Source organism: Lontra canadensis, unplaced genomic scaffold (genome assembly GCF_010015895.1).
Source record: "Lontra canadensis isolate GAN:19392208 unplaced genomic scaffold, GSC_riverotter_1.0 scaffold88, whole genome shotgun sequence".
In the NCBI taxonomy this organism is placed as follows: Eukaryota; Metazoa; Chordata; class Mammalia; order Carnivora; family Mustelidae; genus Lontra; species Lontra canadensis.
In genome coordinates this window covers 4,520,260-4,543,605 of record NW_022631082.1, presented here as the reverse complement: position 1 = coordinate 4,543,605, position 23,346 = coordinate 4,520,260, and the positions used below count along the sequence as shown (strand labels likewise).

Here is a 23,346-nt window from a genome sequence, read left to right as displayed (position 1 = left end):
TTTTTATCTCTCCTTCTATTTTCAATGACAGTCTAGCTGGATATAGTATTCTTGGCTGCATGTTTTTCTTGTTTAGGGCTCTAAATACATCATGCCAATCCTTTCTGGCCTGCCAGCTCTCTGTGGATAGGTCTGCTGCCAATCTCATATATGTTACAGACTTCTTGTCCGGAGCTTCTTTCAGGATTTTCTCTTTGTTACTAAGACTTATAAGTTTTACTATTAGATGACAGGGTGTTGACCTATTTTTATTGATTTTGAGGGGTGGTTCCTTGTGCCTCCTGGATTTTGATGCTTGTTCCCTTCCCCAAATTAGGGAAATGTCTCTAATTTTCTCTTAATTTGCTCCAATATACCTTCTGCCTCTCTCTTTCTTCTTCTTCTGCCCATTATTCTAATATTGTCATCTTATGGTATCACTTATCTCTTGAATTCTCCTCTCATGGTCCAGTGGTTGTTTGTCTCTCTTTTGCTCACTGTATTCTCTATCATTTTGTCTTCTATATCACTAATTCTCTCTTCTGCCCCATTTATCCTAGCAGTAAGAACTTCCATTTTTTTTTATTGCACCTCATTAATAGCTTTTTTGAGTTCAACTTGGCTAGATTTTAGTTCTTTTATTTCTCCAGAAAAGGATTTTATTTCTCCAGAAAGGGAATCTTTAATATCTTTCATGCTTTCTTTGAGCCCAGCCTGCACCTTGATAATCATCATTCTGAACTCTGGTTCTGACAAATTACCAACGTCTGTATTAATTAGCTCCCTAGCCATTGGTACTGCCTCTTGTCTCTTTTTTGTGGTGAGTTTTTCTGCCTTGTCATTTTATCCAGATGAGAATAGATAATTGAGAGAAGAAAATACTAAAAGGGGAGCAACAACCCCAGAAAAATACACACTAACCAAATCAGAAGAGACCCAAAACTGGGAGGGGGGGGAAGAAAGGGAGAAAAAAAGAAAAAAAATGTATTATACTGGTGATTAGAACAGAGCCACACACTTGATTTTGTGTGTATTTTGGTCTGTTAGAAGAAACTACCTCCCAAAATTTTAAAGAAAGAAAAACATATATATACAAAAACAAAGGTACACACAATGAAGGGATGGAATATGACCGTAAAGATGAAAATTTAAAGATTCTAAAAAAGGAATTGGTAAGGTAAGAAGTTGGTTGAAAAAAGAAAAGAAAAAAAAGGAAAGAATGTGATCAGGCTGGAGAGTAGAACAAAGCCATGTGCTAGATTTAGGGTATATTTTGATTAGAAGAAATTGTTTCCTAAATTTTAAAGAAAAAAAAAACCTGCATATGTAGGCAAAAAATAAGGTTAAATGTAATGAAGGGTTAAAATAGGACTATAACAATGAAAATTTAAAAAAGATTTTTTGAAAAGGTATTGATAAGAGTCCACAGACTCTCCTGGTTCATCTACCCTTCTGATTTCTCCCAACTCACTTCTCTTCTCCTTCACCCAAAGTACTCTGTGTTATTCCTTATGCTCCACAAGTAAGTGAAACCATATGATAATTGACACTCTCTGCTTGACTTATTTGAGGGTTTTGGAGGGGAGAGAGGTGGGGGATTGGGAGAGCCTGGTGGTGGGTATTAAGGAGGGTATGTGTTGCATGGAGCACTTGGTGTGGTGCATAAACAATGAATCTTGGAACACTGAAAAAATAAATTAAAAAAACAAAGATTTCTATTTTAAAAAGTTAAACATTTGTACATAAAAGGTATTGATAAGATAAAATAGTTTAAAAAATTAAAATAGGAAAGAGGAAAGAAAAAATGAATTAAAAAAATTAACTTTGAAAGGCTAAAGGATCATGGGAAAAAAGCCATGAATTCTGTGTGTTGCTTTCTCCTTGCTCTGGAATTCGGCAGTTCTCATCGATCCGTGAACTTGGTCTTGGCTAGATGTTCTTGCTGATTTTCTGGGGGGAGGGGCCTATTGCAGTAATTCTTAAATGTCTTTACTGGAGGTGGAATTGCACCACCCTTGCCAGGGTCCAGGCTAAGCGATCTGCTTGGGTTCGCTCTTGGGAGCTTTTGTTCTCTGAATGATTTCCATAGAGCTCTGGAGGATGGGAATGAAGATGGAAGCCTCCCAGTCTCCAGCCATGTAGGAGCTGAGAGCTCAGGGCCCCACTACTCAGTGCACCCTCAGAGAAAAGCAGTCAATCTCTCCTGTCTCCCTGGTCTCTGGCCATGCTCTGAGCTCACCTGGCCTGTGACTGAGCGTTTCTGTCTCTGTCACACGGCCCTTTATGGAGTCTCCAAACCCAGCAGATTCCTGTTGTGTGTTCCTGTGCTGCTCCCCCAAGAGGAGGAAGGTGAGTCTCCCCAGATCTGCCACTTCTGAGGTCCCTGCTCATAGATTAGTGGCCTGGCTGTGCCTCGGTCATGGTTTTTTAAGGTAACCCCGAGCTGAGAGTGCCCTCCTTGGCTCTGCCTCTACAGCTGGCTTCCCTGCTCCGATGCCTGGGGGCTCTGTCACCCTTAGACATCCCTGGTCTTTCTGTAACCCTGTGGGTCCTGAGACCACACTGTCCCCTCACTGTCCCCATGAGGGCTCCACCCTCTGTTTAGCCTCTGGAGTGACATCCCTCAGTGGAGCAGACTTCTTAAAATTCTGGTTTTGTGCTCTGCTGCTCTCTCACTTGCTGGGATCTGGCCTCTCCCCCTGTGGTCTCTTCCTGTTGCTTTGGATTCACTTCTCTGCACGTCCCACCTTCCAGAAAGTGATCGATTTTCTGTTTCTAGAATTGCTGCTCTTCTCATCTATCCTCTGTTGAGTTTGTAGGTGTTCGAAATGGTTTGATTACTATCTAGCTGAACTTCTGGGACCTGATGATATTTTAGTCTCCTACTCCTCGCCCTCTTGCTTCTCCTTCCATCTTTTTTTTTAATTTACTTAATTATTTAAGAGAGTAAATGAGAGAGAGAGAGCAGGAACAGGGGGAGAAGGAGAGGGGAGGGAGAAGCAGACTCCCCACTGAGCAGGCAACCCAACTTAGGGCTTGATTTTGGTTTTGGAATTATGACCTGAGCTAAAGGCAGACACTTAACCACTTAGTCATCGTAACAGGGCAATATTTCATTCCTATTTTCTTATTAAGTACCTCTACTTCACAAAGGATTGATAGAAAAAAAAAACTTGGGACAGGATGGTATAGCTGGGAGTGTTGAGGGAAACACAAAACAGGAAAAGGAGGGGTAAAAAGGGGAGAGAGGGAAGCAGGAGAAAAGATAGGTATGTTTAAGAAAGTTTCTTTTAAGATTTGTTTTCTTGTCATTTCCAACTTTTCTATCAGACCCTTCAACAACATGAAATCTGGAAACCTCTCACATACTCTAGAATTCCTCCTCCTGGACTGTCAGAAGATCCAGAGCTATAGCCTCTCCTATTCTGCCTGTTCTTGTCTGTGTATGTGGTCTCTGTGGTTGGGAACCTCCTCATCATCCTGGCCATTATGTATGACACCCACCTTCACACCCCCATGTACTTCTTCCTCTCTAATCTGGCTTTTGTTGACATCTGTTTTACTACCACAACAATCCCCAAGATGCTGGTGAACATCCAGACATGGAGCAAATCCATCAGTTACGCAGGCTACCTCACCCAAATCTGCTTTGTCCTGACTTTTGCCGGGTTGGAAAACAGAATTCTGGTCATGATGGCCTCTGATCGATTTGTGGCCATCTGTCACCCACTGAGGTACAATATCATTGTGAACCCCAAACTCTGTAGGCTGCTGGTTCTGCTGTCCTTCCTTATTAGTGTTCTGGATGCCCTTCTCCACACTTTGATGGCACTGTGGCTTTCCTTCTGCACAGACCTGGAAATCCCCCACTTTTTGTGTGAATTAGCTCATATTTTCAAGCTTGCCTGTTCTGATATCCTCATCAATAACATTCTTGTGTATTTAGTGACCAGCCTTTTGGGTGTTATGCCTCTCTCTGGGATAATTATCTCTTACACTCGAATTGTCTCCTCTGTCCTGAAAATCCCATCAGCTGGTGGAAAGTATAAGGCATTTTCCATCTGTGGGTCACACGTAATAGTTGTTTCCTTGTTCTATGGGACAGGTTTTGGGGTTTACCTTAGTTCTGCAGCTACACAGTCCTTGAGGAAGAGTGCAATAGTATCAGTGATGTACACTGTGGTCACCCCCATGATGAATCCCTTTATCTATAGTCTGAGGAATAAGGACATGATGGGGGCTTTGAGGAAACTTACCTCTAGAATATAATCTTTTCATTAATGTGTCAGCTGCTTTGGGTTTACATTGCTGGAATTTGACAGAGAGAAATAATGTGTAATCCAGACAGCCTGACTGACTTTGAATATATAAAACCAGAGATCTAATGGTTAAGGGTAAGAATTTTGAAATCAGACCAGCTGCGTTTGAATCCTACCTCCACTAAAACATAGCTTTGTGACCTTTGACAATTTATTTCAACTCTAAACTCAGTTTCCTCATCTATAAAATTGATGTGATTATATTAGCTTATATTTTGGGTAGATTTGAGAAACTTAAGCTCAGTTAGTGAGGATGCATTCCTTCAGCTGTAATGCAAGATTCTCAAATCCAGTAGGGTCAAATGATAAAAACAATGATCTGTCCTAACAAAAACTTCAGGGATTGCTTAGGTCCAGGCACAGAACCAGAGGAGTGCATTTCACTCTGCCATGTGGTGATGTTTTCCTATTAGGGCTAGTCTCCTGGTGGTCACTGATGCCTGCTCCAGTGCAGAGGCCTTTCAAAGTCAGAAACAAAACCTGAGAAGCCTCTCCTTGAGTTTCCTTGCAAACCAACCATAATATTTCTGAGGAGACATCCAGAAAGCACTGTTGTTATCATTAGCCCAAATTGAACTATGTGTCCTATATTTGTTTCCTATTGTCATTGTAATATGTTACAAACTTAGCCACTTAAAACAACACAAATGTATTCTGTTGCAGTCTGAGTGTCAGAAGTCTGAAATCAGCTGTATGGCAAGGTGTTAGGTTCCTTCTGAAAGCTGGTTGGAGAAAAAGTTATCATTTAATAGGTACAGAGTTTCTGCTTGGGATGATAAAAATATTCAGGAAATGGATAGTGGTGATGGTCCTCCAACATTGTGAGTGTTCTTAATGCCACGGCATTGTACACTTAAAATGGCTGAAATAGTAAATTTTATGTTTGTTAGGTCCCCCAATAATGGGTCCGTGATCAAAGGAGCGAGACTGATACAAAGCGAAGGTCAAGCAAAGCTTTATTTCGTGCCAAGCATCGAGAATCAAACTGACTGGTCAGGGCCGTCTCTTAAAAAGAGGCAACCCCTCCCTGCCTTACCAACTAACTTTTATAGAGCAAAGGCTATGTGGTTGGGCCTGGCCACACACAGATGGCCAATGAGATTGTAACACACAGAGAAAGCTGCACAGCCACACTAGGTCACACATGAGTGACCAATTGAATTACAATTTACCTTAGTAGGTATTTGAACGAGCCTATCACCTTGGTCAGAATTGGCACCCAAAAGGCGGGACCCACACTCCTTGGTAGCTAGGGAGACAGTATGCGCGCTCTACTGATTGGATGTCTCCACCTGACCCAACTCATCCCTGCATTTGGGCTGTTATCTCCACCTGACCTGACCCACCCTTGTATTTGGACTTTGTTACCTGGGACTGGTTTCCCGGACTTGCTTTTAAGTAACTTCCCTGGGGGTCGGGGGCAGGGTCAGTTTAAGTTTTACTGCATCAACAACAAAATCACTGTTTAACCAGATGGCATCACTAAATAGTCCCTTACAATGGTACACATATTTACCACAATGTAAAAACTCAAAAAATTCATTCCAATGTTTCTGAAGACAAAATAAGAAAACAATTTTATTACTTCAGAGAAGTTAAGCATTTCTTTAAGATTCATTTATTTTTAGAGAAAGAGAGAGAGCATGTAAGTGTTCACACAAGTGGGGGAGGAGCAGAGAGAGAGGGAAAATCTCAGGCAGGCTCCAGCTGAGCCCAGATGCCCACACAGGGCTCAGTCTCATGACCCCAGCCAAGATCATGACTGAGCAGAAATCAAGAGTTGGACACTTAACTTGTAAGGGCCTATTTAGCCAGAGCGGCCCCACCTTGGTTGAACAGCCATTTTGTTGTTTATGCAGTAAAACTCAAACTGACCCTGCCCACCCCCATAACGGCCCAAATACAGGGATGAGTCGAGTTGGGTCAGGTAGAGACATCCAGTCAGTAAAGCATGCATACTGTCTCCCTAGCTACCAAGGAGTGTGTGCTCCACCTTTTGGGCGCCAATTCTGACTAAGGTGATAGGCTCGTTCAAATAGCTACTATGGGGTGAATTGTAATTCAATTGGCTGCCTGCGTGTGACCTAGCATGACTGTGCAGCTTTCTTTGTGTGTTACTATCTCATTCGCCACCAGTGTGTGGCCAGGCCCAACCACATGGCCTTTGCTCTATAAAAGTTAGTCTGTGAGGCAGGGAGGGGTCACCCTCTCTGTAAGGGGCAGCCCTGACCAGTCTGTTTGATGGCCGGTTTGATTCTTGATACTTGGCATGAAATAAAGCTTTCTTTGCTTGACCTTCACTTTGTATCAGTCTCACTCCTTTGACCATGGACCCATTATTGGGGGACCCAACAAACTGAGCCACCCAGGCACCTCAAAGTCAGGCATTTCTTTTTTTTTTTTTGGTCTGTTTTCACTGAAATCAAGCATTTTTAAGATAATAAGCACAATCTAAAAGATAAGGACTAAGAAATTCAAGCACCTCAAAAATGAGCCAATAAAACAAGCTACTGATTCAATGAAAATTCAGAATTGTTCTTTCACTCTAACAAGGAAAGAAAGAGCAGGGCACATACACTTCCAGTGAAATATTTCCAGATATGATCTTGCTCACCCTACCAATAGGAACATGATTCTATTAACACAGATACAGTTGTTAAGATATTCTGGGACGCTAAAAAATTATTGCTTTCTTCCCTCCCCTGGTAACAGTGTTCATGTGCCTATTCTAGGCTCCTTAAACTAAAATTATACAGTATTTGTTCTTTTTCATCTGCTAACTTTACTGAGCATAAGTTTTTAGGGTTCATCCATGTGGTAGCACCTGTCAGAATTTCATTCCTTCTAATGGCTGAAATATAAAGACATAATTTCACACCTACAATTATCATCAGGCTTCCTGATATCACTGATTACATAGAGATGCCAAAGGTGGGCATGTCCACATCTGCAACGTATGTGAAATAGAAGATGTGAGCAGAAACAGGTGGAGAGATAAGTGGTGATGGACTCATTGCATCAGGGTATCAACCATCTTGAATTCCTCAATTCTACTGCTTTAGTCTGAAAAGAATTTGCACCGCCCTGGGATCAGAATGAAGATATAATTGTTCAGTTAATGAAGAGCTTTGGATATTGATTCTCCAGAGGTACTGAGACTATAAATTGTGACAGCCTCGCTCAACAGCCCTGCCCCAGGAAAGAAATAGCATATCTGTGCCTCACCCTGATGATGATCTCTCTTGCTGATCACTCCATCCCTTTCTCCTCTTTCTACAGGTGGAACACCTAGTCTCCATTATCCAGCATCTAGCAGAGATGTCCTGTATCATTCCACAGTGATGTCATCTAGGTAACCTGATGTCCCTTAGTTAATGTTTGGAAATGAGGGCATATATTTTACTACAAGTTTATCCATCAGAAATTGTGAGGAGTACATGTGGAATCAAGACATCCATTTGCTTCCTGCCTGTCTTCTATTTTCTTGACTTGTTTCCTTGTACCTTTCCTCCAGTCCCCAAATAGTTATCATTCTGTCAGTTTCTTTTTTCTTTCTGTAAGGAGAAAGACACTTTTCCTTCTCAGCAGGAACATGCACATTTGCAAATAGAATGATTGTTATTATAACAACATTTGCCTAATCTTTCTACTGTTTTCTGGGAGTTGGCTTGGGCAGTTTCCCTGTATCTTCCAGTTGTGGGTTTTTTTAAAAATTTTTTATTTTTTTCAGTGTAACAGTATTCATTATTTTTGCACCACACCCAGTGCTCGATGCAATCCGTGCCCTCTCCAATACCCACCACCTGGATCCCCCAACCTGCCACCCCCTGCCCCTTCAAAACCCTCAGATTGTTTTTCAGAGTCCATAGTCTCTCATGGTTCACCTCCCCTTCCAATTTCCTTCAACTCCCTTCTCCTCTCCATCTCCCCTTGTCCTCTATGCTATTTGTTATGCTCCACAAATAAGTGAAACCATATGATAATCAGTTGTGGGTTTTTAACATACTGTTGTATTATCTCTGTTGCCAGACTGTGAGGTCTCTGCAGAAGGGAGTGGAGATCCAGACAGTCTCACTACCCATTTTTTCTAGTGAAGTTACCAAATTAAAGAATAGTCTAATTTAAAAAATGATGATTCCTCAACCCTTTCCAGAATTAACAAATCTTGACTCACTGCTTTATTCACTTTAGATCTTTTTTCAAAATAACAAAATAATATGCAAAGAGAAGGCATCTCTCCATTGGACATTTTCCTTTCCCAACAAGGTGCTTGTGCTTGGTGATACTCCTGCTGCTTGCCTAGGGGCTGACATTTCATTTTCTTGTTGCCATATCATTTCAACAAGATTCATCAACAATATGGAACCCAGAAATGAAACAGACATTTTAGAATTTCTTCTTCTGGAAGTGACAGAGGATCCAGAACTGCAGCCCCTCGTCTTCAGCCTGTTCCTGTCCATGTACCTGGTCACTGTCATGGGAAACCTGCTCATCATCCTGGCTGTCATCTCTGACTCCCACCTCCACACCCCCATGTACTTCTTCCTCTCCAACCTGTCCTTTACTGACATCTGCTTAAGCACAACCACCGTCCCAAAGATGCTGGTGAACATCCGGGCACATATTCAGAGCATCACTTACACAGGCTGCCTCACACAGGTCTGCTTTGTCCTGGTTTTTGCAAGTTTGGATAGTTGTATTCTTTCAGCAATGGCTTATGACCGCTATGTGGCCATTTGTTATCCACTAAGGTACACAGTCATTATGAACTCCCACCTCTGTGGCCTCTTGATACTTCTCTCCCTGTTTATTAGCATTGTGGATGCCCTGATGCACAGTCTGATGTTGTTACAACTGACCTTCTGCACAGACCTTGAGATCCCTCTCTTCTTCTGTGAAGTTGTTCAGGTCATCAAGCTTGCATGCTCTGATACCCTCATCAATAACATCTTGATATATTTTGCAACTAGCATATTTGGTGGTATTCCTCTGTGTGGAATCATTTTCTCTTACACTCAGATAGTGTCCTCTGTTTTGAGAATGCCATCAGCWGGTGGAAAGTATAAAGCTTTTTCRACYTGTGGGTCTCACCTGTCAGTTGTATCTTTGTTCTATGGGACAGSKTTKGGGGTGTACATTAGTTCTGCTCTTACTAACTCTTCCAGAAACACTGCAGTGGTTTCAATGATGTACACTGTTGTCCCTCAACTGATGAACCCCTTCATCTACAGCCTGAGGAACAGGGACATGAAGGGAGCCCTGAGGAAACTCATAAATAGAACACCTTCTCTTCTGTGACTGTGTCATCTGAATGGACTGGGGTTTCTAGAATGAATCAAAGTGACAGAAATATTGGGTGAGCCAGAATGTCTGATTCTTGCATCACCAAGTTCTTCTAGAATGACTAGAGAACTTAATGGGTAAGTTCATCTTAACTTTGGGTTGAAACTTGATTTGTTCTTTGAGTAGCTCTTGTGATGTTTTGAAAATGAGTTCTGATTCCTAAGCCTGGTATTTTTGGTGGGGTCTTCACAAGCTGTCCCAAGGCAAGTGTTATACAGATACCAAATGTCAGAAGAGAAGTGGGAAAAGTTGGATAGGTCAGGAAATGATCAAATAAGTCTGTGGTTATAGCAGAGACTTGAGTCTGCCTGATATCATGGTTAGGGCCATGCGAATTGCACTCTAGAGACAAGCCAAGTATATGACATGGTGTGTATGTAGGGGGAGCTGTTCTTTCATACTCCAGTAATTCCTGAGACCTGTCACTGGTAAATTATGTAAGTGCAGGACAACATCAGCATTAACTATACTCAGTTTTATAATTTTCAAAACGGCTATAGTGTGATTATCTCATTGGTTTGAGATGGTCATTAGACCTTTGGTCCTGATCAGTGAGAAAACCATCGTATCTACTGAGAGAAAATAATCCTGATTGTAAAATGTCAAAACAATAAATATATTTGTAATTTCTCTGATGATTGGTGATGGTGAGCATCTTTTCATGTATCTGTGGCCATCTATATGTCTTCTTTGGAAAAAGTTCTGTTCATGTCTTCTGACCATTTTTTAAATGGATTTCATTTTTGGGGTGTTGAGTTTTATAAGTTCTTTATAGATTGTGGATATTAACCCTTTATCAGATATGTCATTTGCAAATATCTTCTCCCATTCCATAGGTTGCTTTTAGTTTGGATGGTTTCCTTCCCTGTGCAGAAGCTTTTTATTTATTTAATGAAGTCCCAGTTGTTTATTTTATTTTTTGAATCATGGGGTATTTTAAAAATAATTTTATGTTCCAAAGTGGTTATACCAATTTGCATTCTGATCCACAGTATATGGGTTCCTCTTGCTTCATGTTCTCACCAATACTTTGATTACCAGTCTCATGGGTAAGGTTACATGATACTACATTATGGTTTTAATGTGCATTTCCTTAAGTACTAATGAGATGGAACTTTTTTTTAAAGATAGAACATTTTTTAATAGGTTAGTTAGCTATTTAGGTTTCTTTTTCTGTGAAATGCATGTTCAAATTTTTGCTCATTTTTCTACTGGTTTTTTTTTCCAACTGATGTGGGTAAGTATATATCCTGGATACTGAGCTGTTACAGTTTTTTTTTAAGATTTTATTTATTTATTTGACAGACAGAGATCACAAGTAGGCAGAGAAGCAGGCAGAGATAGAGGAAGGGAAGCAGGCTCCCTGCTGAGCAGAGAGCCCAATGTGGGGCTCAATCCCAGGACCCTGAGACCATGACCTGAGCTGAAGACAGAGGCTTAACCCACTGAGCCACCCAGGTGCCCCTGAGCTGTTACAGTTTTATCAGTTGCAAATGTCTTCTCCCAGTTTGTGCCTTGTATTTTTACTGAACTCACTGTGTTGTCCTTTGGCAGACAAAAAATCTTAATTTTAACGTAGCTGTATTTATTAATTTTTTTCTTTGTGGTTTGTGTTTTCTGTATCATATTTAATAAATCCTTCCTACTCCAAGTCATTAAGATATCTTTCTGTATTGCTTCTAACAGTTTCATAATTTTGCTTTTCATATTTAAGTCTGTTTAAATTTTTTTTATTTAGGGGTGCACCTGGGTGGCTCAGTTAGGTATCCCACTCTTGATTTTGGCTCAGGGCATAATCCTGGGTCATGAGATGAAGCCCTGCATTGGGCTTCCTACTGGATATAGATCCTGCTTGAGATTCTCTCTCTTCCTCTCCCTGCTCTCTCTCCCCTTTCTCTCTCTCTCTCTCTCTCAAAAAAAAAAAAGATTCTCTTTCTTTTCCTTGCCCTCTTTCCCTTCCCCTCCAAAATTTTTTTATTAGAGCATAGTTGACACAGTTTATTTACATTAGGTTTTAAATCTTAATGCATCTAGAATTTATTTTTACCACATAATCAATTCTCTCTGCATCATTTATTCAAACATTAATTCTTTCACTTGCTGATTTGCTTTAAGTTTTCAAATATACCTAGATCTACTTATCTCTCTGTTCTGCTCCAATAGTCTATTTGTCTGTTGTTGAACAGTTTTATAAATCCTAATATTTAATATCCTGATAAAGTAAATCCCTCATTTTTATACTTATTCATGAATGCCTTATTTATTCTTAGTCCTTTGCATTTCCCATAAATTTTAGAACCGGCTCATCAGGCTTAAATATACAATTGAGATTTTGATCGGAATTGCACTGAAACTAACTTTAAAAAAAAAAAAAAGATCGTATTTATTTATTTATTTATTTGAGAGAGGGAGCATGAGTGAGTGAGAGAGAACATGAGCACCAGCAGAGGGAGAGGCAGAGACAGAAGGAGAAGGAGAAACAGGCTTCCCACTGAGCAGGGAAGCTGATGTAGGACTCTATCCCAGGACCCTGGGATCATGACCTGAGCTGAAGGCAGATTTTTAACTGACTGAGCCACCCAGGGGCCCCACACTGAAACTATAGATCACTTGGGATAATGATATGTCTTCTAATATGTAAACATGGCATCTGAATCCAAAAACTAATGATATATTATATGTTGGCTAATTGAATTCAAATTAAATAAAGAGAGAAGGACATTTGGGGGATGCGTGTGTGGCTCAGTTGGTTACGTGTCTGCCTTCAGCTTAGGTCCTGATCCCATCCTGGGATGAGTCTGACATCAGGCTCCCTGCAGCCTGCTTCTCCCTCTGCCTCTGCCTGCTGCTCCCCCTGCTTGTGCTCTCTCTCTCTCTGACAAATAAATAAATAAAATCTTTAAAAAATTATGGAGGGCACATATGGCATGGAGCACTGGGTGTGGTGCATAAACAATGAATTCTGTTACGCTGAAAAGAAATTAATAAAAAATAAAATACATTTGAGAAGGCCTGAATCAGGTTTTATAATTTTTTGTTTTGTTTTGTTTTGATTTCATTTCCCTCACCTCAGGAGACAAATCTAGAAAGAAGTTGTTATGGCCAATGTCAGAGAGGTTACTGCCTGTGTTTTGCTCTAGGGTTTTTCTAGTTTCAGGTCTCACAGTTAGGTTTTTAATAATTTTGAGTTTATTTTTTGTGTTTGATTTAAGAGAATGGACTAATTTAATTCTTCTGCATGTTGCTGTTTAGTTTTCCCCACACCATTTGTTGAATAGACTGTGTTTTCCCCACTGGATATTCTTTCCTGCTTTAATTGATCATATGGTTGTGTGTGTCTGTTTTTGTGCCAGTACTATACTGCTTTGATGACTACAGCTTTGTAATATAATTTGAAGCCTGGAATTGTGATGCCTCCACCTTTACTTTTTTTTTTTTTCTCTTTCAAGGTTGCTTTGGCTATTCAGAATCTCTTGTGGTTCCATACAAATTTTAGGAATTTTTGTTCTAACTCTGTGAAAAATGCTGTTGATATTTTGATAAGAATTGCAATAAATGTATAGATTGCTTTGAGTAATACAGACATTTTAATAATATTTGTTCTTCCAATCCATGGGCATGGAATGTCTTTCCATTTCTTTGTGTTATCATCAATTTCTTTTGACAGTGTTTGTAGTTTTCAGAATACAGGTTTTTCACCTCTTTGGTTAAGTTTACTCCTAGGTATCTTATTATTTTGGATGGAATTGTAAATGGGATTGATTGCTTAATTTCTCTTTCTGCTGCTTCATTATTGGTGTATAGAAATACAACAGATTTCTGTACATTGGTTTTGTATCTTACCACTTTACTGAATTCATTTGTCAATTCTATCAGTTTTTTGGTGGAGTCTTTTGGGTTTTCTATATGGAGTATCATGTCATCTGCAAATAGTGAAAGTTGTACTTCTTCCTTGCTGATTTGAATGCCTTTTATTTCTTTCTGTTGTCTGATTGCTGTGGCTAGGACTTCTAGCATACACAGTGAAAGAAACCATGAACAAAACTAAAAGGGAAACTATGGAATGGGAGAATATATTTGCAAATGATGTATCCATCAAGGGTTAGTATCCAAAATCTATAAAGAACTTATCAAACTCAAACCCAAAACACAAATAATCCGGTTAAGAAATGGATAGAAGACATGAATAGACATTTTTCCAAAGAAGACATGCAGATGGCTAACAGACACATGAAAAGATGCTCACCTTCGTTCTTACTAAGGAAATACAAGCAAAACTACAATGAGATATCACCTCACACCTGTCAGACTGACTAAAATCAGCAACAAGGGAGACCACAGGTGTTTGCAAGAATGTGGAGAAAAAGGAACCAACCCTCTTGCACTTTTGGTGGGAATGCAAACTGGCCCAGCCACTTTGGAAAACAGTATGGAGGTTCTCAAAAAGGTAAAAATAGGGCAATCCTATTTTACAATTACACTAAATACTAGGTATTTAACCAAAAAATGCAAAACACTAAATCAAAGGGATACATGCACCCCAGTATTTATAACAGCATTATTTCAATAGACAGATTATAGAAATAGCCCCAGTATTTATTGATTGATGAATGGCTAAAGAAGATGTAGTGTGTACATATATTGGAATATTACTTACCATAAAAAAAGAATGGAATCTTGCCATTTGCAATGACATGAATGGAGCTACAGAGTATAATGCTAAGCAAAGTCAGTCAGTCAGAGAAGACAAATACTGTATGATTTCACTCATATGTGGAATTTAAGAGAAGAAAAAACCAAATGAACAAAGTGATTAAAAGAGAGAGAGAGGCAAACCAAGAAACAGACTCTTTTTTAAAAGATTTTATTTATTTATTTGACAGAGATCACAAGTAAGCAGAGAGGCAGGCAGAGAGAGAGAGAGGAGGAAGCAGGCTCCCTGCTGAGCAGAGAGCCCAATGTGGAGCTCAATCCCAGGACCCTGGGATCATGACCTGAGCCGAAGGCAGAGACTTTAACCCACTGAGCCACCCAGGTGCCCCAAGAAACAGACTCTTAACTACAGAGAATAAAGTGATGGTTACCAGAGGGGAGGTCAGTTGGTGGAGATGGGTTAAATAGGTGATGGGGATTGAGGAAGATACTTGTGATGAGCACCAGTTGATATATGGAATTGGTGAATCACTATATTGTATACCTGTGACTAATAGTACACTGTATGTTATCTAACTGGAATTTAAATAAAAACTTAAAAAGAAATAATGGGAAAAAGATAGTCTCTTCAACAAATGGTGTTGGGAAAACTGGACAGCCACATCAGAATGAATGAAACTGGACCACTTTCTTACACTCTATGCAAATTTCATGATTTTATTTTATTTTTTTAAATTTATTTTCAGCATAACAGTATTCATTGTTTTTGCACCACACCCAGTGCTCCATGCAATCCATGCCCTCTCTAATACTTTTACCTGCGCAGTTTGATGGCAAAACTACATCCACAGTATTGGGCAAACATTGCATCTGTTTCCATAGCTTTCATGGATCAAACAGAAAATCTGTAGCCATTTATCAAAAACTTGTTCATGCCACAGAACCCACCCTTGACAACCTCTAGTCTGCTTTCTATCTCTGTAATTATTCTTATTCTAGATACTTGATAGAAGTCATAAAATACATGTTTTTTTTTGCATTGACTTACTATACTTAGCATAATGTTTTCAAGGTTTGTCTATGTTTTAACATGCTTCAGAACTGCATTCCTTTTTTATGGCTGAAACATAATCCATTGTGTGTGTGTGTGTGTGTATGTATATTGTGTATGTGTGTTCGTGTGTTCATGTGTATTGTCAGTAATACTGCTATGAACATTGTTATATAAATAACCTGTTTGTGTTCCTGATTTGAATTCTTTGGCTATATACTTAGGAGTGGAATTGCTGGGTTGTACGGTAGTTCTATGTTTAACTTTTGAGGAACTGCCAGACTGTACTCTCTGAACTCAAAAAGTCTATGTCCTTTAATTTTATTTGTATAAAATTGTTTGGACTGATTGGGGCCCCCTGAAATTCCACAGGAGTCTGAGAATCAGTTTTTCCATATTTGGAAAAAAGGCATTGTCCCTTTTTGTACAAAAATAATATTGAGAGGGATTGCATTGAATCTGTAGGTTTCATTTTCTTTCTTTCTTGTTTTTTTTTTTAGATTTGATTTATTAGAGAGAGAGAGAGAACCAGGTTTCCCACTGAGCAGAGAGCCCAACAGAGGGCTTGATCCCAGGACCCTGAGATCATGACCCAAGCTGAAGACAGATAACTCAACCAACTGGGCCACCCAGGCAGCCCTCTAGATTTCTTTGTATTAATTGCCATCTTAAAAATGAAGTCTTTCTACTCACTAACACCAGACCCAGATCCATTTATTTAGGTTTTCTTCAATTTATTTCAGACATGTGTTTAATTCTCAGTGTACAAGTCTCTTAACTCTTTGGTTAAACTTATTTCTAGGTGTTTCATTGTTTTAGATGCTATTTTAAACAGAATAACTTTTTAAAAAAGATTTTATTTATTTATTTGACAGAGATCACAAGTAGGCAGAGAGGCAGGCATGGGGGCAGGAAAGCAGGCTCCCTGCTGAGCAGAGAGCCCGATGTGGGGCTCAATCCCAGGACCCTGAGATCATGACCTGAGCTGAAGGCAGAGGCTTAACCCACTGAGCCACCTAGGCGCCCCCAGAATAACTTTATTATATTCCTTTCAGTTGCTCCTTTCAGATGTGTAAAAACACAGCTGATATTGGTGTGTTGATCACATATCCTGCAACAGTTCTTTGCTCAGTACCTTTCCTGTGAACTCTTTGGAGTTTACTATGTATAGGATCAGGTCCCTGTGAATGGAGGTAGTTTTACTTCCTCCATTCCAATCTAAATGACTTTTATTTGGTGTTCTTGACTAGTAGCTCTGGCTAAAACTTCCAGTTCCATGGTGACCAGCAATGGTGAGGTCAGCTTCCTTGTCTTGTCCTTGATGTTAGGGAGAAAGTTTTCAGTCTTTCAATATCAGGTATGGTGTTAGCTATGGGTTTTTCATAAAAACCATTTAACATGTAGAGGAATTATTGCACTATCCCCAGTTTTCTGAGTTTTAAAAGAATTATCATAAATGGGTTTTAAATATTATGAAAGTCATTTTCTTCATCAAATTGAGTTTTCTGTCCTTTGTTTATTGATGTGATATATTTCCTTGATCTAGTTTTATATGTTGAACCACTCTTGAGTTCTTGGATAAATATCTTTGCTTATGGTAAATTATCCTTTTAATTTGGTGTTAGATTCAGTTTGTTAATATTTTATTGATTTTTACATCTCTCTTTATTAGGGATATTCCTTTATAATTTTACTGTGATGTCTTTATATGGATTTGGTGTCAGGGTAGTGCTGGCTTCATGAGATGATTTAGGAAATGTTTCCATCTTTAAAAATTTTGGGAAGAATTTGAGAAATATTGGTGTAAATTTTTCCTTAAATGTTTGGTAGAAATAACCAGTGAAACCATGTCATCATGAGCTTTTTTGTGTTGGGAGGTTTTTGATTACAGATTCAGTTTCCTTCCTCATTATTGGTCTCTTCAAATTATTTTTTTTTTCATGATTCAGTCTTGGTTTCCTTTATGTTTTTAGGAGTCTTCTAGGTTATCCATTTCTTTTAGATTATCCACTTACTGACATGTAATTGTTCATAGTAGCCTTTTACGATCTTTTGTATTTCTGTGGTATCAGTTGTAATGTTTACTCTTTCACTTCTGATTTTATTTGCGTCTTCTCTCTCTCTCTTTTTTCTTGGTCTAGCTAAGTTTTCTCAATTTTGTTTATCATTTCTTTTTTTTTTAAGATTTTATTTATTTATTTTACAGAGAGAGATCACAAGTAGAGAGGCAGGCAGAGGGAGAGAGGGAAGCAGGCTCCCTGCTGAGCAGAGAGCCCGATGTGGGGCTCGATCCCAGGACCCTGAGATCATGACCTGAGACGAAGGCAGTGGCTTAACCCACTGAGCCACCCAGGCACGCTTGTTTATCATTTCTTCAAAAACAAAAACAAAAAAAACCCCCCAAAACAACAGCTCTTCCAGTGAATCTTGGAACACTGAAAAAATGTAAAAAAAAAAAACAAAAAACAACAACCCAGGGGCGCCTGGGTGGCTCAGTGGGTTGAAGCCTCTGCCTTCAGCTCAGGTCATGATCCCAGGGTCCTGGGATGGAGTTCAGCATCAGGCTCTCTGCTCAGTGGGGAGCCTGCTTCCCTTCCTCTCTCTCTCTGCCTGTCTCTCTGCCTACTTGTGATCTCTGTCAAATAAATAAATAAAAAAATTAAAAAAAAAACAGCTCTTAGTTTTTTTTTTTTAATATAGTTTTCATGGGGTGCCTGGGTGGCTCAGTTGGTTAAGCACTGGACTCTTGGTTTCAGCTAATGTCATGATCTCAATCATGAGATTGAGCCTTGGGTTAAGTGTCCAACTCTTGGTTTCAGCTCAGGTCATGATCTCATGCACTATGAGATGGAGCCCTGAGTTGAGGTCTGCACTCAGTGGGGAGTCTGCTTGAAGAGTCTCTCACCCTTCCCCTCTCCCCACTTGCTCTTTCTCTGACTCAAATAAATAAATCTTAACACAGTTTGCTGGTCTCTATTTCATTTATTTCTGCTCTTTATGTTTACCACCTCCTCCTAAGTATGACCTAAGTTTGTTCTTTTTTGAGATCTTTTTTTCTTTAATGCAGACTTACATCATTCTAAATATTTCTGTTAGACCTGTTTTTTTAAAAAAAGATTTTATTTATTTGCAAGAGACAGAGCTAGGGAGAGAGAGAGAGATAAAAGGAAAGCAGAGAGGGAGAGTGAAAGGGAGAAGCAAATTTCTAGCCAAGCAGAGATCCCAGTGTGGGGCTTGATCCCAGGATTCCAAGATCAGGGCCCGAGCTGAAGGCAGATAACCAACCCCCAGACCCAGACACCCCACCCTTAGAAGTATTTTTGTAGCATCCCAAAGACTCTTTGGGAAACTATCATATGATCTATCCTGGAGAAAGTTCCATATGCACTTGAGAAGAATATGTATTCTGAGGCTGTCAGTTGAATGTTCTGTATATGTCTGATAGGTACATTTGGCCTGATGTATGGTTTAAGTTTATTTCCTTGTTGATTTTCTCTCTGGATTATTTATTCATTGTTGAAAGTGGGGGCATTGGAGTCCCTACTATTATTGTATTGCCTATTTTTCCTTTATTCTGTTAGTATTTGCTTAACATATTTGAGGTGCTGTGATGTTGGGTGCATAAATGTTCATGATTTTTATATATTGGAGAGGGGCCCAGTAATGGGGGTTGGTCTGGGAGTATGGAGGTGCATAGCTGGAGGGGTTGGCTACAGCTGAGTTCAGTGGTATAGGCCAGTGACAGAAGACAAGGCCTGATGCATATCCACAAGCAGCTATGGGAACCCTGGCTTTTGGTGAGCTCTCCCTTTGCTGTACCATCTGCCCCAGGCATGCACACTGCCATGGACGTTGGTGATCAGTGTCAGCTGATGGTCTGCAATGCACAGCTGGAGCGACTATCTTCAAGTGAGCACATGGTGCTGGGAAGCCAGCAAGGGGGTCTAGGGTGGTGTTTGCATTTACAGCTTCAGAGGCCTGAGCTGGCTGCTGGTACATGTTGTGGGCTCAGAGTAGAGGGGAAGGGGTGGCGAGGGACTCAGGTGGATGTTGTTACTAAACATGTGTATCTGTGGGGTGAAAGGGAGTGCAAGGAGTCTACAGTGGTTATGCTGGACTTTGTTTTTTTTTTTTTTCTGTGACAAAATCTGCTAGGTTTTTATGTGTTTCAGGTCCCTGTGAATTGAGATCAGTCCTGGTATTAGTATCCCCTGCTTTTCTTCCTTGATCCTTGCCTTCTCATTATGTCTCAACCTTTGCTAGTCTGGGTAGGGTGAAGGGAAGTGATGTGTGAGGCCCTGAAATGCCTGGAAACTGATAGCTCACCCCACTCTTTCTTTCCTGGTAACGGGACTCTTTCTAGCTGAGGTTCCTCTTGGTGCACAATAATGCCAGCTTGGGGGATAGGGTAGTGCAGGCAAAATGAAGCTGTCTTCCTTCTCCTCTTCTGTGATTGTTCTCAGGTTTTTTCCACTATGTTGGTAACATTTCTTAAGTGGACTCCAGAGCTCTCCCAGAACTGTTTTGGTTTGTTGAATATTTGTCTAATTCTTTTTTTAAGACTTTATTTATATGAGAGAGAGAGAGAGAGCATGAGCAGGGGGAGGGGCAGAGGGAGAGGGAGAGGGAGAAGCAGACTCTCCTGGGCAGGGAGTCCAGTGCAGGGCTAGATCCCAGGACCCCAAGATCATGACCTGAGACAAAGGCAGATGCTTAACCAACTGAGCCACCCAGATGCCCCTGAATATGTGTCTAATTCTTGACTTCTCTTGGGGGACAAGGAGGCTGTGTGTCCTATATCATCATTCTGGTGGTATCTGTTCCATTCTCTTTGCTAGTTTCTATTTAATGTTTCTGCTTTGATCTTTGTTTTTTTCTTCTTTATACTAATTTTTGGCTAATTTTTTTTCTTTTTCTTGTTCCTTGTGGTATAAATTTAGATGATTTATTTGGGATTTTTCTTTTTGCTCACCGTAGGCACTTATCAGTATAAACTAGCCTCCTAGAACTGCTTTTGCTTCATCCTATAACTTTTGGCATGTTGTATTTCTATTTTACTTTTTTTTTAAATTTAATTTTTTCAGTGTTCCAAGATTCATTGTTTATGCACCACACCCAGTGCTCCATGCAATATGTATCCTCCTTAATACTCACCATCAGGATCACCCATCCCCTCACCCTCCTCCCTTCCAAAACACTCAGTTTGTTTCTCAGAGTCCACAGTCTCTCATGCTTTATCTCCCCCTCCAATTTCCCCCAGTTCACTTTTCCTTTCCTTCTCCTAATGTCCTATGTGTTATTCCTTACGCTTCACAAGTAAGTGAAAACATGATAATTGACTTTCTCTGCTTGACTTATTTCACTCAGCGTAATCTCCTCTAGTCCCGTCCCATCCATGTTGCTACAAAAGTTGGGTATTCATCCTTTCTGATGGAGGCATAATACTCCATAGTGTATATGGACCACATCTTCCTTATCCATTCGTCTGTTGAAGGGCATCTTGGCTCTTCCCACAGTTTGGCGGTTGTGGCCATTGCTGCTGTGAACATTGGGGTACAGATGGCCCTTCTTTTCACTCCATCTGTATCTTTGGGGGAAATACCCAGTAGTGCAATTGCAGGGTCATAGGGAAGCTCTATTTTTAATTTCTTGAGGAATCTCCACACTGTTCACCAAAGTGGCTGCACCAACTTGCATTCCCACCAGCAGTGTAAGAGGGTTCCCCTTTCTCCACATCCTCTCCAACACACGTTGTTTACTGTCTTGTTAATTTTGGCCGTTCTAACTGGTGTAAAGTGGTATCTCAATGTGGCTTTGATTTGAATCTCCCTGATGGCTAATGATGATGAACATTTTTTCATGTGTCTGTTAGCCATTTGTATGTCTTCTTTGGAGAAGTATCTGTTCACATCTTCTCCCCTTTTTTTGATGTGATTATCAGTTTTTTGGGTGTTGAGTTTGAGAAGTTCTTTATAGATCTTGGATATCATCCCTTTGTCTCTAGTGTCATTTGTAAATATCTTCCCCCATTCCGTGGGTTGCTTCTTTGTTTTGTTGACTGTTTCCTTTGCTGTGCCGAAGATTTTGATCTTGATGAAGTCCCAAAAGTTCATTTTTGCTTTTGTTTCCTTTGCCTTTGGAGACATGTTTTGAAAGAAGTTGCTGTGGCCAATGTTGAAGAAGCTACTGCCTGTGTTATCCTCTAGTATTTTGATAGATTACTATGCCTCGTCGAGGTCTTTTATCCACTTCGAGTTTATCTTTGTGTATAAAATCATAGTTGAGTTTCATTCTTCTATATATAGCTGTCCAATTTTCCCAGCACCATTTATTGAAGAGACTGTCTTTTTTCCACTGGATATTTTTTCCTGCTTTGTCAAAGATTTATTTGACCATAGAGTTGAGAGTCATATATGGGCTCTGTGCTCTGTTCCACTGGTCCATGTGTCTGTTTTTATGCCAGTACCATGCTGTCCTGGTGATCATGGCTTTGTAAGAAAGCTTGAAATCAGGCAACATGATGCCCCCAGCTTTGTTTTTCTTTTTCAACATTTCCTTAGCAATTCGGGGTCTTTTCTGGTTCCATACAAATTTTAGGATTGTTTGTTCTAGCACTTTGAAAAATGCCGGTGGAATTTTGATCAGGATGGCATTGAAAGTGTAGATTGTTCTGGGAAAAATAGACATTTTAACAATGTTTATTCTTCCAATCCATGAGCATGGAATGCTTTTCCATCTTCTTGTTTCTTCTATTTCTTTTCATGAGTGTTCTGTAGTTCCTTGAGTACAGATTCTTTACCTCTTTGGTTAGGTTTATTTCCCAGGTATCTTATGGTTCTTGATGCTATAATAAATGGAATCGATTCTCTAATTTCTCTTTCTATTTTTTCATTGTTAGTGTATAAGAAAGCAACTGATTTCTGTACATTGACTTTGTATCCTGCCACATTACTGAATTGCTGTATGAGTTCTAGTAGTTTGGGGGTGGGGTCTTTGGGTTTTCCATATAAAGTATCATGTCATCTGCAAAGAGAGAGTTTGACTTCTTCTTTGCCCATTTGAACACCTTTTATTTCTTTTTGTTGTCTGATTGCTGTTGCTAGGACTTCTAGAACTGTGTTGAAAAACAGTGGCAAAAGTGAGCATCCTTGTTGTGTTCCTGATCTCAAAGGGAAGGCTGTCAGCTTTTCCCCATTGAGAATGATATTTGCTGTGGGTTTTTCATAGATTGCTTTTATGATGTTGAGGAATGTTCCCTCTATCCCTGTAGTTTGAAGAGTTTTAATCTATTTTCCTTTGTTGTGTGATTCTTTAAAAAATCACATATGAAAAACAAATATTTACTTTTTTGTCAGAGAGAGAGAGAGAGAGAGCATAGGCAGGAGGAGAAGCAAGCAGAGGGAGAAACAGACTCCCCACTGAGTGCAGAGAGTCTGATGTGGGCCTCTGTCCCAGGACGTTGGGATTATAACCTGAGCTGAAGGGAAATGCTTAATCAACTCAGCTACTGGGGCATCCCTGTTGTGTGATTTTTTTTTTAATTTCCTTTTCAGTTTCTTCTTTGATCCATCAGTTTTTCAGGGGAATATTGTTTTTTTTTCTCTACTTATTTGTGAATTCTCCAGTTTTCCTCCTGTTACTGAGTTCTTGCTTCATACCACTGTCATCAGTCTTCTTAAATTTGTTAAGGCTTGTTTTGTGGCCCAACATATGATCCATTCAGTATAATGTTCTGTATATGCTAGAGAAGAATATGTATTCTGCTGCTATTAGATGGAGTTTTCTGGATGTGTTTTTTAGGTCTGTTTGGTAAAATTGTGCTTAAAATCCAATGTTTATGTATTCATTTTTAGCCTGGATGGTGTAGACACTGCTGAAAGTAAGGTAGGGAGGACCATTACCATTATTTATTGTTTGTTACTCTCCAGATCCATTAGTATTTTTTTAATGTGTTTACATACTCTGATATTGGATAGATATACATTTATACTTGTTATATCC

The 23,346-nt window shown here is 39.8% G+C and overlaps 2 protein-coding genes across 2 annotated transcripts; both read left to right on the top strand.

Moving 5' to 3' along the window:
* The first annotated feature begins 3,322 nt into the window (after window positions 1-3,322).
* On the top strand, window positions 3,323-4,248 carry LOC116883045 (olfactory receptor 7G3-like). The gene is given in 2 exon segments (XM_032883913.1): window positions 3,323-3,362; window positions 3,365-4,248. Coding segments are annotated over 2 exon segments (924 nt in total).
* Window positions 4,249-8,654: 4,406 nt separating this feature from the next.
* Window positions 8,655-9,596, top strand: LOC116883052 (olfactory receptor 7G1-like). Its single transcript, XM_032883923.1, has one exon. It carries the CDS (start codon window positions 8,658-8,660, stop codon window positions 9,594-9,596), a length of 939 nt encoding a protein of 312 aa, XP_032739814.1. The 5' UTR covers window positions 8,655-8,657.
* The last annotated feature ends 13,750 nt before the right edge of the window (window positions 9,597-23,346 follow it).